Source organism: Pristiophorus japonicus, chromosome 18, assembly GCF_044704955.1.
Source record: "Pristiophorus japonicus isolate sPriJap1 chromosome 18, sPriJap1.hap1, whole genome shotgun sequence".
NCBI classification, from domain to species: Eukaryota; Metazoa; Chordata; class Chondrichthyes; family Pristiophoridae; genus Pristiophorus; species Pristiophorus japonicus.
Genome location: NC_091994.1, coordinates 97,883,726 through 97,898,505, shown reverse-complemented (window position 1 = coordinate 97,898,505; position 14,780 = coordinate 97,883,726). Strand labels below are relative to the sequence as shown.

General features: G+C 48.4%; 1 protein-coding gene across 1 annotated transcript in view; it reads left to right on the top strand.

Annotated features, from left to right (window-relative positions):
• plch2a (phospholipase C, eta 2a) overlaps nt 1-14,354 on the top strand; it is a 146,669-nt gene extending 132,315 nt beyond the window's left edge. The window contains exon 23 of the mRNA XM_070860735.1: nt 12,520-14,354. Coding sequence (XP_070716836.1) covers nt 12,520-14,354 — 1,835 coding nt within the window. The remainder of the gene's footprint in view (nt 1-12,519) is intronic.
• Nucleotides 14,355-14,780: the final 426 nt, after the last annotated feature.

Sequence of the window (14,780 nt, the reverse complement as noted above, 5' to 3'; positions counted from 1 at the left end):
ATAGCCAAAAATAGGAAAAAGGGAGCCCTATGAATGGGGGAAAAGGACTGAATGGTCCACACCAGCAAGGTTGACCCCTGGTCTCAGTTGGTACCAATGGCTCATAAATTAGCCTGGCTGCCCCTGGCTGAGGGTAGCACAATCGTGCCTGTGACGTTATGTGACATGATGCGACACTGGCCTGATAATCCATTTGACCTTAACCCTACATTCAAACCCCATCAGCAATTATGAAAGGATAGGACATGCTCGATAGAAGCAGAGATACAAGTTTAATTATAAGAAATTTAGATCAGAGCGCAGGAGATCCATTTTTACACAGAAAGAGGCGTAAGGCTGTGGGATTCACTTCCAGGCTTAGTGGTCGAGGCAGAAACATTGAAGATTGGATTGGGTCGGTGAATGAAGGAAAAGGGGTTGAAGGAAACAAGGTGGGTAAAGTGATTAGACCTATTTACTCGGGTAGTTGGTAAAGGGGCTGGTTGGGCCAAATGGCCTGTTTCCGTGATGTAACTACTATTTATTTCTCTACAAGAACATAAGAATTAGGAACAGGAGAAGGCCCCTTGAGCCTGCTCTGCCATTCCATAAGGCTGATCAAGGCGAGAACAAGAAAATAAAGAGATGGGAACTGAACCAGAGCAGTAACGAACAATTTAGATAAATGTAAGGAAGGTGGTTTTAGCAAAGGAGTTTGTAGCTTTTTAAAAGCTGAGTGTCCCCCCTTCAACTTGCCTTGACCTTCCTACACCACTCGCTCTCTGTGGACCAACATATGGGATATGCATACGTTAGAAATTATTTAATTCCCGATTTTAACCTGGGGGTGTAGGGGGCCAAACTGGGCGGCAATCCGGGTGATTTAAATTTCCGGGCCGCGTTTTGCTATTGCCTCATGGACTTCCGCCCAGAGCCGGTGGGATGGTGTAGAGGCCAGAGGCCAGGAGCGGGAAATCACGCGGCTACAGGGACTCAAAGTAACAGCAAGGCGGGCACCGGGAAGGATTGCGATCGGGGAGGGTTGACCCACAGTCACCTTGTGTGGCCAGGAGGAGTATCCCTGCTCCTTGTGGGGTCAGGAGGACCATTCCTGCTCCTTGTGGGGTCAGGAGGACCATTCCTGGTCCTTGAAGGGTCAGGAAGACCATTCCTGCTCCTTATGGGGTCAGGAGCACCATTCCTGCGCCTTGTGACATCCGGAGGAGCATTCCTGCTCCTTGTGGGGTCAGGAGGACCATTCCTGCTCCTTGTGGGGTCAGGAGGAGTATCCCTGCTCCTTGTGGGGTCAGGAGGACCCATTCCTGCTCCTTGTGGGGTCAGGAGGAACATTCCTGCTCCTTGTGGGGTCAGGAGGAACATTCCTGCTCCATGAGGGGCCAGGAGGACCACTCCTAGTCCTTGAGGGGTCAGGAGGAGCATTGTGGGATCACGAACATCATTCCTGCTTCTTGAGGGGTCAGGAGGAACATTCTTTCTCCTGGCTCACCAGGAACCTTCTGGCCACTTCCCTGCCTGCCGGCGGCTTTCTCCGGTGGACCTGGGACTGTGCCGGCCTTAGTTGCCCAGGCGTTGAAAGCTGCGTGCCCACTGCAATTACATCACCGGACCGCAACTCCGCCTCTGTAATCAAGCCCCAAAGCCAGAACATCACCAGTTAAAATTCGAGGAGCCCCCAGAAACAATTTTAACCCCTCCCCATTCCCGCTGAGCAGGCTGAGGTAAAATCGGGGTTTTCACCTTCAAGGTTTCAGACATTGTGGGCGAACCAAAGGAATCTGGGGGGGTCACTTTAACCTCGCAGGAAGCCCCGGGATCGGGTGGAACGGAGTTTTGCACCCGCCCAATATTGACCAACAGAGTGTAGAATCGGGCAGGGAGTAAAACCAGCCTTACACCCGATCCCTTCATTGCCCGGCGGGTGGCTTGGGTTAAAATTGCCCCCACATTGCCATTTTACATTGAAGGAAAAATATGTGACAATCTGACCTTTTAATCGTTGCCTGCTTAGTTTTGAGTGTGACTTGTGCATCTTCCTTTATGTGTTTCCTTTCTCGTCCTTTCCTTCCGAATGAGTTTAACTGTTTGCAATGTTCTATCCCTTGCTGCCACATGCAGTGGACAACTGACTTGGAGAGCAACACAAAGGTAAATCTGTTCCCCCTGGATTTCCCCCCAAGGGAATGGCTTGCTTCATTGAACCTGTTGTCCAATTGGGTGTTAAGCACTTGCCTTCCAACCTAAGAGTTGTGCAAAGATGTCCTAGCCCTCGGCCAAGACAGTGTGAGGGGAGGGTGTGCCTCTAGTTCACATCTCACCTGGCTTTCGCAGATTTGTAAAAGCCCCTTCAGGAACAGGCCTGCCGGTGAGAGAGACACCTCATACGCCCACAGTTTAATTAGGATGGCTCCATTCTTGAAGCTTGCTGGTGAACACATGACTGGTAAATGATAATGTACTAGAATAAAAAAGATATACACGGTAAGGGTGACTTATGCCGTAGCACAAGGGGCCCAGTGGTCTTAGTCGTTCTGACTCAGTGGGTCGCACTCTTGCCTCTTGAGTCAGAGGACCGTGGGTTCAAGCCCCATTCCAGGGACTTGAGCCCATAATCCAGGCTGGCACTCCCAGTGCATTGCTGAGGGAGCGCTGCACTGTCAGAGATACCATCTTTCAGATCAGATGTTAAACCGAGGCCCCGTCTGCTCTCTCAGTTGGACATAAAAGATCCCAAGGCACTATTTTGAAGAAGAGCTGGGTAGTTCTCCCCAGTGTCCTGGCCAATATTTATCCCTCAACCAACATCGCTAAAGCAGACCACCTGGTCATTATCACATTGCTGTTTGTGGGACCTTGCTGTGCGCAAATTGGCTGACGCATTTCCTACATTACAGCAGTGACTTCATTTTAAAACAGCACTTCATTGGCTGTAAAGTGCTTTGGGACATCCTGAGGTGAAAAGCGCTACATAAGAACATACGAAATAGAAGCAGGAGTAGGCCATACGGCCCCTCGAGCCTGCTCCACCATTCAATAAGATCATGGCTGACCTTCTGCCTCAACCCCACTTTTTCTATCCCCATATCCCTTGATTCCCTTAGTGTCCAAACATCTATCAATCCACTTTGGGTGGTAGCGGGCAGTAGTGAATCGGAGCCCCATTTTGCACTGTGTCCAATTTTCTTTTCTCAACTGAAGTTAATGGGAAAGAAAATCAGTTGGGAGAGCGAAAGGAGCATATGATTGGCTGTCGGCTATTTTGCGGCAGCTCATTATACACCACTCAATGGGATAGAGGAGAACACCCGAAGCAGTTGTCATTGGTAACAGGCAAAAAACAGTAAATGGTCTTGTGCAACAGTGGCATTTATGAATCATTTCAAACCAAGTGGGGGTCACAGGCAATGTTCCCCCAAAGGTACGCGGCGCGCATCAACCGTGAGGTCCGCATCAACCGCGAGGTCTCGCACAGGCCGCTCGCCAGCCGCTGACGCCGCCGGAGGAGATACCGTGCGCGTGCAGCAAATCTAAAGGATCCGCGCGGGAAATAAATATATTCAAAGGAACATTGGTCACAGGCACAATGGGCTAAATGGCCTCCTTCTGTGCTGTAGGAGTCTATGCTTGGGACATCTTTGCTGAAACTCGACTATGATTTTATTTTAACATGCATAGAAATCTTCTGGTTTACATGACCTAATTTTGAAACATTGCATCTTATTACGAGTGACATTTTCAATGAAGCCTTTCAATCCTGCCTGTATGTTGTAAGTGTGTGTGTGTTTATTGATATTTCACTAACCGCAATAGTAGCTATTACTCAATAGGTCAAAGGGTCAAGAAACTCCTCTGGGCACCAATCAAGCGCGAATACTGTATAATGGCCAGACCATTGTTTATCATTCTGTATATGAAAAGGTCATGTTTGAATGTTTGTATGTAGCGGATACTGTGAGATACTTGCATAAATCGTGAATAATAAGTAACCAAGGCCCAAGTTGGACTCATGAGTTGTATAAATCCTGCTTCACAGGAGGAGTTTCACTTACACAATGAGAGGCGAGAAATTATGTATTCTCATTGTATAAAAAATGCTTTCAATCAGCACATTAAGTTTTTGTGTGTGTGCATGCGTTATGTGTGCACAGTCGTGTGTGCATGTTTGTGTGCTGCACGCTGTGTGTGCATGCGTGATGTGTGCATAGTCGTGTGTGTGCATGCATGTGTGTTCACTACTGAGTTGTGGTGTATCTTGATACAGTCTAAGGGTTCGGGATGTACCCTCAGTGCATTATAATATCTTATGGCCCTGGTAAGATACCATATTGGTCGTGGGGCCACTTTCAATCATAGAATCATAGAATGGTTACAGCACAGGAGACCTTTCGGCCCGGCGAGCCCGTGTGGGCTCTTTGCAAGAGCACCTCAGCTAGTCCCACTCCTCCGGCCCTTTCGCCATAGCCCTGCAATTTTTTTCCTTCAGGTACTTATCCAATTTCCGTTTGAAAGCCACAATTGAGTCTGCCTCCATCACCCTTTCAGGCCGTGCATTCCAGATCCTAACCACTCGCTGCGTAAAAAAGTTATTCCTCATGTTGCCTTTGGTTCTTCTGCCAATCACCTTAAACCTGTGTCCTCTGGTTCTCAACCCTTCTGCCAATGGGAGCAATTTCTCTCGATCTACTCTGTCTCGACTCCAAGGGGACGAAATTGCCCCGTGCCCGTTTGGGGCGCACGATTTGAATTAAATGAAAATTTAGCGCCCGGCGAGATCGGCAGCTGAATGACCCAGAATTGGAATCCCAAAAATCTACAGGGCGGTGTCGGAGGTGCTTATCGCCTCCGCGGGGCGGCAGAGGGGCTCATTAAAGGGGAGGGCCGCTGCACCAAGAGGGGATGTGGGGCTGTATGTTGGCGGCCCGGCCGAACCCGTGGTTTTTGCAGTCGGCCGGCAAAAAAAAAAAATGGTGGCTGCGGCCCCCTTTAAGGGCTGACCGGGGCGCCCCAGGCGTGACCTCGCGCCAACCTCGCTCCCGTGGGGCAATTTCCCCTGCGGGGTGATAAGGGGTCGACGGTGGGCGATTAGGTCATTGCCGTGTTTGCCGCCACCTGGGGTGAAAACCACGAGGCTCGGTACGCAGCTGTTCTTTGTCGTCGCCATCTCCGGGGCAATTCTGGACGGGTCGCTTCCGCTGCCTACCCCCGGACAAAGAGTCCTTATCGCCCCGTTAGCGTCTGCCGGAGCCTTTTGGAAAGGAGCAATTTTGTCCCCGTAATGATTTTGAACACCTTTATCAAATCTCCTCTCAACCTACTCTGCTCTAAGGAGAACAACCCCAGCTTCTCCAGTCTATCCACATAACTGAAGTCCCTCACCCCTGAAACTATTCTTGTAAATCTTTTCTGCACCCTTTCTAAGACCTTCACATCCTTCCTAAAGTGTGGTGCCCAGAATTGGACACAGTACTCCAGTGTTTTATAAAGGTTCATCATAACTTCCTTGCTTTTGTACTCTGTGCCTCTATTTATGAAGCCCAGGATCCCGTATGCATTTTTAACGCTTTCCCACCCTGCCCTGCCACCTTCAACGATTTGTGCACATATAGCCCTGTACCCCCTTTCGAATTGTATCCTTTAGTTTCTATTGCCGATCCTCGTTCTACCTCCCAAAATGTATCTCTTCACACTTTTCTGCGTTAAATTTCATCTGCACCGTGTCCACCCATTCCACTCGATGTCTATGTCCTCTTGAAGTCTAACACTCTCCTCACTGTTTACTATATTTCCAAGTTTTGTGTCATCTGAAAATGTTGAAATTGTACCCTGTACACCCAAGTCTAAGTCATTAACATACACCAAGAAAAGCAGTGGTCCTTTTCCCTGGGGAACACCATGGTATACCTTCCTCCAGTCCGAAAAACAGCTGTTCACCACTACTCTCTGTTTCCTGTCACTGAGCCAATTTTGTATCCATGCTGCCACTGTCCCTTTTATTTCATGGGTTTCAACTTTGCTGGCAAGCCTATTATCATTGCACTTTATCAACCCCCATTTGAGTGTCCATGCACACCACGTCAACCCCATAGCCCTCATCAACCCTCTCTGTTACCTCATCAAAAAACTTGATCAAGTTGGTTAAACACGATTTGCCTTTAACAGATCCATGCTGGCTTTCCTTAATTAATCGATACTTGTCCAAGTGACTCTTAAATTTTGTCTCAGATTATTGTTTCTAAAAGCTTCCCCACTACCGAGGTTAAACTGACTGGCCTGTAGTTGCTAGGTTTATCCTTACACTCTTTTTTGAACAAGGGTGTAACATTTGCAATTCTCCAGCCCCATAGTCAAAGAGGATTTGAAGATTATGGCCAGTACCTCCGCAATTTTCAGCTTTACTTCCCTCAATATCTTAGAATGCATCCCATCTGATCCTGGTGATTTATCTACTTTAAATACAGCCAGCCTTTCTAGTACTTCCTCCTTATCAATTGTTATCCCATCCAGTATCTCAACTACCTCCTCTTTCACCATGACTTTGGCAGCATCTTCTTTCTTGATGAAAACAAATGCAAAATACTCATTTAGTACCTCAGCCATGCCCTCTGCCTCCATGTGAGGTCTCCATTTTGGTCCCTAATCGGCCCCACCCCTCCTCTTACAACCCGTTTACTATTTATATGCCTATAGAAGACTTTTGGATTCCCTTTTATTGTTAGCTGCCAATCTATTCTCACATTCTCTCTCTGCCCCTCTTTTTTCCTTTTTCACTTCCCCTCTGAACTTTCTATATTCTATGGTTCTCCCTTGTATTCTCAACCTGACATCTGTCATACGCCCCCTTTTTCTGTTTCATCTTACTCTCTATCTCTTTCGTCATCCAGCGAGCTCTGGCTTTGGTTGCCCTACCTTTCCCCCTCGTGGAAATGTACCTCGAGTGTCCCCAAACTATCTCCTCTTTAAAGGCAGCCCATTGTTCAATTACAGTTTTGCCTGCCAATCTTTGATTTCAGTTTACCCGGGCCAGATTCATTCTCAAGCTACTGAAATGGGCTATCCTCCAATTAAGAATTTTTACTCTAGATTGCTCCCTGTCCTTTTATATAGTTAATCTAAACCTTATGATACTGTGATCACTGTTCCTGAAATGGTCTCCTGCTGACACTTACTCCACTTGAGCCACCTCATTCCCCAGAACCAGATCCAGCAATGCCTCCTCCCTCGTTGGGCTGGAAACGTACTGATCAAGAAAGTTCTCCTGAACACACTTCAGAAATTCTTTCCCCTCTCTGCCCTTTACACTATTACCATCCCAGTCTATATTCGGTTGGTTGAAGTCCCCCATTATCACTACTCTATAGTTCTTGCTCTGCCCTGCAAATTTGCTCCTTTATACCCTTGCCACTAGTTGGTGGCCTATAGAATACACCTAGCAGTGTAATGGCACCTCTATTGTTTCTTAACTCTAACCAAATAGATTCTGTCCTTGGTCCCTCTCTCTCCGGCATTGTAACATTCTCCTTAATCAATACTGCCAGCCCATCTCCTTTCTTTCCTTTCCTGAACACCTTATATCCAGGAATATTTAATACCCAATCCTGCCCTTTTTTGAGCCAGGTCTCCGTTATCGCCACAACATTATATTCCCATGTGTCTATTTGTGTCCATAGGTCACCAACCTTATTTACCACACTTCGTGCATTCACACACATGCACTGTAAACCTATCTTAGACCTTCTGTATTCACTTAGTCTGACGACACCTAATACCGTATTATTTCTTACTCTAGTGCTATCTGTCTCTCCCAATCCTTTGTGCACCTTGTTTCTCCTTTCTAATGCTACATCCTGGTGCCCATCCTCCTGCCAAATTAATTTTAACCCTTCCCCACAAGCACTATCAAACCCCCCGCCCCCCGCGAGGGTATTGGTCTCAGCTTTGTTGAGGTGCAACCTGTCCAGCCTGTACAGGTCCCACCTCCCCCAGAACCAGTCCCAATATCCCAGGAATCTAAAGCCATCCCACCTGCACCATCTCTACAACCATGCATTCATCTGCTCTATCTTCCTATTTCTATACTCACTAGCTCGTGGCATCGGAGATTACCAGCTTTGAGGTCATGCTTTTTAATCTCTTTCCTAGCTCCCTAAAATCTGCTTGCAGGACGTCATCCCCCTTTCTACCTATGTTGTTGGTACCGATATGGACCACAGCCTCTGGCTGTTCACCTTCCCCCCCCCCTCAGAATGTTTTGCAGTTGCTCAGTGACATCCTTGACCCTAGCACCAGGGAGACAACATACCATCCTGAACTCACGTCTGCGGCTGCAGAAACGCCTGTCTGTTCCCCTAACTATCGAAGCTCTGATCATTGCTTTCCCAATCTTTCTCCTGCCACCTGTACAGCTGAGCCACCCATGGTGCCATGGAATTGGCTCTGGCTGTACTCCCCAGAAGAACCATCGCTCTCACCAGTACACAGAACAGAATACTGGTTGGAGAACGAGATGCACTCAGGGGACTCCTGCACTACCTGGCTGGTCCTCCTTGCCTGTCTGACAGCCACCTATTCCCGCTCTGCCCGCACACTCTTATGCTGCAGGGTGACCACCACCTGAAACGTGCTATCCAGCCTCATGGATGCACCGCAATGACACCAGCTGCTGCTCAAGCTCCAAACTCCGGAGTTCGAACTCCTCCACTTCCAGCACATGTGGTTGTCCAGGACATGGGAAGCATCCTGGACTCCTCACATGGTAAAAGCTGATTCTCTCTTACCCTCAAAAGGCCTTGGTTAAACAGAGGCGTGAAGGTCTAGGTGAAAGTGTGAACCTCCCCAACAACAATCTTCAGAGCTGCCATATTGGTCATGGGATGGCGTTTGCTGGATCTTTCGTGGTCCGAACTAAAGCAATCTTATACTGTGCGGTAACATTGAGCCCGCTGCAGTTAGACTCGGAGATGTGACATGAATACATCGCTAATCACTGTGCAGCACATATCTCTTTACCGTTCGGTTGAAACTGTGATCAAGTTACATCTCCAGAATAACCCTTTAATGTCTACAGCTGCATTGCTCCCTTCATTAAATCTTTCAGCGATAAATGTAAAAAAAAAAAATCCCTCTAACTTGTTTGGCATTCTAGTATAGAAATTGCACACGACAAATCTCATCCAATCAATACTATTTAAGTCAGAGCCAGGACAAACAACAAGCAAACTCCAGAGATTACTTCTTCCTGGCAGTGACCTGCCCTGGCACACAGGCGAGGTGCCTATTGTTGCAAAGGTTGGCAAAACTCCTGCTGTGTTGGGGAACGCGCGCATCATGTTTTCATGACGCAATAGCGCGATTGCGTGCCATGATCACTGTTGCATTCGTACTTCTCCTTCAAAGAAACAGAGGTCCCAGGGACAAGGAGGAAGGCCCTGCAATGATGCTAAGGAAGCTAAGGATCTGTTATCGTAGTGACGGCATCTAGATGCATCTACTTGTTAAGAATGAAAGATGAAGCCCCCTCCCCCCCCCAGGTGGCCTCATGAACACACTTACTTCATTGGTCTAGTCCTGATGATGTCAGCCACCCAACAGCGATTTTAACCCTACCCCTCCCCTCCCCATGGGGTAAATCGGGTGTCTCGGTAGCTCACATAGACTGGACGTCTTGCCCGCCGATGTTGTGGCCGGATCCCACCATCTTCCATTTTAACCTGCCCTTCTGAGCGGGAAATGGACTATGAAATTCTTGCGAAAATTAGCAAGCAGCAAGCCTAATCCCAATTGAAGATTCAATGGCAACCAGCGACAAGCTGACGGCCTTCAACCAAAGCCCTTGGCTAAGTCTTCTCCAATTCACTTCCAGTCAAACCCAAAGAAGCAGACCTGGAGTAGACGAAGTTTGCTGACACCAGTGAAGTGCCCTCTCAGCATCAATGCTCTGATAAAATAATGAAAAGTTCAGTGTCACCACCTCGCAAGTATTGAACAGATGAATCTCTCTAGCTCCTAGACCTTCAGCCACTAACAAGGGAGCTATTTTTAACGTTAGTGGCTGTTGCAATGAACTGAGACCCAGACCATTCAGGTAATGATGGATGTCGCGTAAGCTTAGGCTAGAACTATCACGACTTTTATTTTGTTCTGTGACGCATTGGGCCAAACCTTCTTGGAAACGGTGTTAATGATGCGTGTTATTAATGCGCAAATCGGACCAGGGGTTCAGGGGATGAAGAGATACGCCGTGAGTTGCGAATCTCCAGAACTTGCTGGTCGATTTACTGTTTGCTTCTTACAACCACACCTCATCCTTAGCCTCCCTGTTATTTATAAGAACTTGCTGGATTTGCACATTAATTGTTCACTAAACTCGTCGCAGAAAATTAGGGCTCATAATTAATAGCGTAAGTATCTATTTAACAATGTCAATCGCTCCAGCCCAGAAAGGGAACAATTTAAACTGTTTGATCTCATTCCTGCAGGTAGTAAATTGTTGTTAGAGATTTTAAAATGTTTAATTTTCAACTTTCAAATTTTTTTCTTTTCCTTTATGCCTCATTTTTCTTTCTTTTTCAATTCAGTCTTTCTTTCCCTCTCTTTCTGTACCTGATTTGACTCTAATTCTCCACATAAAAACCGTGGCTGCAAGAACAGGTCAGAGGCTGGGTATTCTGCGGCGAGTGTCTCACTTCCTGACTTCCCAAAGCCTTTCCACCATAAACAAGGCACAAGGCACAAGTCAGGAGTGCGATGGAATACTCTCCACTTGCCTGAATGAGTGCAGCTCCAACAACACTCAAGAAGCTCAACACCATTCAGGACAAAGCAGCCCGCTTGATCGGCACCCCATCCATCACCTTAAACATTCACTCCCACCATTACCGGCGCACCGTGGCTGCAGTGTGTACCATCGACAAGATGCACTGTAGCAACTCGCTAAGGCTTCTTCAACAGCACCTCCCAAAACCCTGACCTCTACCACCTAGAAGGACCAAGGGCAGCAGGTGCATGGGAACACCATCACCTTCACGTTCCCCTCCAAGTCACACACTATCCTGACTTGGAATTATATCGGCCGTTCCTTCAGCGTCGCTGGGTCAAAATCTTGCAACTCCCTCCCTAACAGCACTGTGGGAACACCTTTACCACACAGACTGCAGCGTTCAAGAAGGCGGCTCACCACCAACTTCTCAAGGACATTTGGGGACGGGCAATAAATGCTGGCCTTGCCAGCGATGCTCACATCCCGTGCACAAATAAACAAACCCTCCTTCACCGTCATTCCTGTTTCTTTCTCAATCCTTAAACCTCCTAGATTAAGCAGATAGTCTGTTGGTCCCGTCATTCACTAAGGTCCCAGATGGCCTTGCTGTACCATTATCTGCTCAGACTTCCAGCAAGTTATGGTGTGAAAACTTCTCGTACTGAAGGATGCAAGAAAAAGCCTAACTAACGGTGCGCACTGCGAGATTCCCCAATGCAGCAAGGTTTGGCCCATTGTGCTGTGCTGTGTTCGGTTGGACTGTGTTGGATTGTTCTGTGCTGTGCTGAACTGCTCTGTGTTGTCTTTCATTCTGGGAGCACCTCCTGATGTCAAGTTAAAGTCTCCAATAGCCCAAGTGTTTCCAATTATGAATCATAACTGACTGCATTGACTGGCTTGTTGAGTTCATTAGACAGCTTGAGGGGATGTTACTGCTCCAGATCAATGACATTTTGAAATTGAAATTGATGAAGTAATTGATTTATGAAAGATTTTCAACACAGTCTGTGTCTTTCAAATTGCTTTTATCGAAGGCACTGTGTGTCATGTTATCCACAAAAAAACCCATCTTTATATTTCAAGTGTTGTTGTGCTGGGTGAGCACTCACTGGAGTGAACGTGCTGGGAGTGTCGATAGTCATGGTGTGTGGGAAGGTTAACAATGTCTTGAGGGACCAGGGCAAAGGTTAAAATGCTCATTGTCCTCGTCACTCAGCATCGTGCTGGGTGTAAGAGGAAAGTTTGGTGTTTCAGACGCACTGCCTGGGATGTAGCTCAGTTGGTCACTCTCAGTCCGGCTGGCTGTGGGAGACTGTCTTTCTCGCTCCCCCGCCTGCCACCCTCGCTGGAAGCCACAGCGTTTGTCTCGGCTCTGAGGTTTTGCACCGTTGTGGGCAGCCCATCGGTACCCACTCGCCAGGCCCACTCCTGAAATAGAGCCGATTTAATCACCTGTGGAGCCAAGCCCCCAGCGTGAACGGCAACATTGAGAAGAGCAGAGGGAAAACGGGGCAGAAAAAATAATATTTGGGAACTTTTTACGAAAACATGCATCTTAAGGCCTTGAGAGGGCAAATGGCCTGGGCCTGCTCCGATTTTTTATGTTCTTAAGTCCCAATGCTAGTGAGGGGAGAAAGCAATTTGACTCTGTCGCCTCGGCTGCCTTCCATTCATTGATCTGGTCCGCACACCGTGACTATATGATGGGGCGTGATGAAGCTCGATTGCTACCTATTGATTGTGTCCATCTTCTCTTCCCCTTGCAGGTGTCCAACCATTCTCACATCCAGTTCCAAGCGCTCCCATGCACACTCTTGAAACCATTACTGAAGAATCTATGCATTTCGAGGATAGAACTTGCACTGACTCCCAGCGGATGTCCTCATCTACTGTGAGTAACTCCAGAGAAGAATGCACCAACTCAGAAGAACTTCTCGTTCCAGAAACCAGCCTGTCACCACCAAAACCCCAAAAGGTCCCGACCAATAATGAACGAGCAATAAAGGCCCCAGAGGCTTCTATTCGTGAGGAACAATTGGGAAATGGGGATGTTCTCCTGGGCATGGATCTCCTCACGGGAGGCAACAAGCAAGAGGAGACCCGTAATGCTCACGTTTGTCTTGCATCAAGTCTCCAGGAAGACTCTCAGGGTGGTGATGAACCTTCCCATTTTTCTGATGACGACACAAATTCGTGCACTGCCTCCAAGCACATCACAACCCAACTGAGCTCTTCCCAGAACCCAAAAGATTCCTCGTTGACACCAAATGCTCAGTGCGGGCAAAGAGCTGAAGGCCTCGGTGGTCATCTGGCTCAACTTGAAGCTTTACCCACTGGAGCCTCAGCTGATAATCCTGTTCGGGAAACATCTGGTGAAAGGTTGGACAGCACAGCATTAGCCCAATCCCGGAAAAGTCCTACTGTTGATTTCATCCTCAGCTCTATAGCACAAGGTGCTAAAAAAGGGTATGACAAAAATACCCCTGGTTGTCATATTGGGAAAAACGTCCACCCTGATGTGATGCGAAGCTTTAGTTGTGATGGGCGTCTTATTCAAAGTCAGCATCTATTGTTGGTGACTCCTGTCCAAGTATGCACATCTCCAGTGCCTGCAGTGTCATCAGATGTGACCATAAACGATAGAATCTGGTGCAAATTAGATTCTGGGAGCCACCGGGATAGTATGTCCTCGTCATCCAGTATGTCATCAAATGACACAGTCATCGACTTGTCGTTGCCCAATTTGGCGCGGAAGAGTCTATCTGACCTCAGCAGCAGGCAGAGCGAAATCTTGGAAGGGCTTTTGACAGATAAACGGATAAGGCCTCGGTCAGCTACAACTGGTCATGAAATGCTCGCTAAAGTGAGCAAAAGCAAGTCGAATCCCAACTTAAGGTCGGACGGCGACCTGCGACAAGTTGATGACCTTCAACCGAAGCCCTTGGCGAAGTCATCGCCAGTTCCCTTCCAGCCACACAGGCGGCACACCTGGAGTCGGCTGTACATGGAAAGCCTCAAAAAGTCTTCCCCAACTTTCAAATCAATAACGCAAAGCAAAAAGGTAGCGGACAGTCCGAGCAAGTCAAAAAGCCTGGGGGACCTGACCTCCGACGATATCGTGGCCAGCTTCGACAGCAAGTACAAGAGCATCAGCCGGAACTTCATCACGAGGCCCATGCGAGAGCAGCGCAGAGCAGCCGGCCTGAGGAGGCCCGCCCCGGACACTTTGACCGAGCAGCTGAAGAGGATCACCAGCTTCGAGCGGGAGAACGACATCACCTCCCCCACCGCCGACCAGCCTCCGGACACTGAGGAGGCCAGCCCCGTCGTCCTCCGCAGATCTTCGTCGAGGAGCCAGAGCCGGGTGCGGTACATCGCCAACCGAGCGAAGCAGGCGCAGGAGCGGCAGCGGCTGTGGAACCTGGGCCAGGCCGGCCCGTCCGGCCTGCTGGAGGAAAGAGGCAACCCGGAGGGGGCGTGCTCCGACCCCAGTAGCATTTGCACGGACACCGCCCTGCCCCATCAACCCGCCGGGGAGCCCAAGGTCACCCCACTGACCGCGGGCATCGAGGCCGAGGTCTTCTTCATGCTAAAACTTTAAGACTCGTTGCAGAGAGAACTTACCGAGGTCAAAAACAAACTTAATCTCGTCAGCACATGCCGAGAGCGATAATGAGATGTTTCGCCCCAAGATCAGCACTGAGGCACCGACCTTGGGAATGGGTCCAATTTTGAATGAGCTGGAATTTGTGCTGCTTTGTGATGCACTTTCTGCGTGCCGTACTTTGCACAAATCTCCCGGTTTGCACTGGAAATTGAAACTTTTTACGGCACCAGTGTGAATTCGTTACTACCTGCGCAGAAACGAGCACCAAGGGGTGCGCCAAAAACAGCCAAGGGGAACAGGAGAAAGAGAGACAGAAAATAAATTCAGCTCTTTTAAGAGCGAATCAAAAACCTATGTCTTCCTCCCTTGGATGGGGATGTGACACTCGTGTCAGTGTTGTGCAGAGTCGGAGGGGTCAGG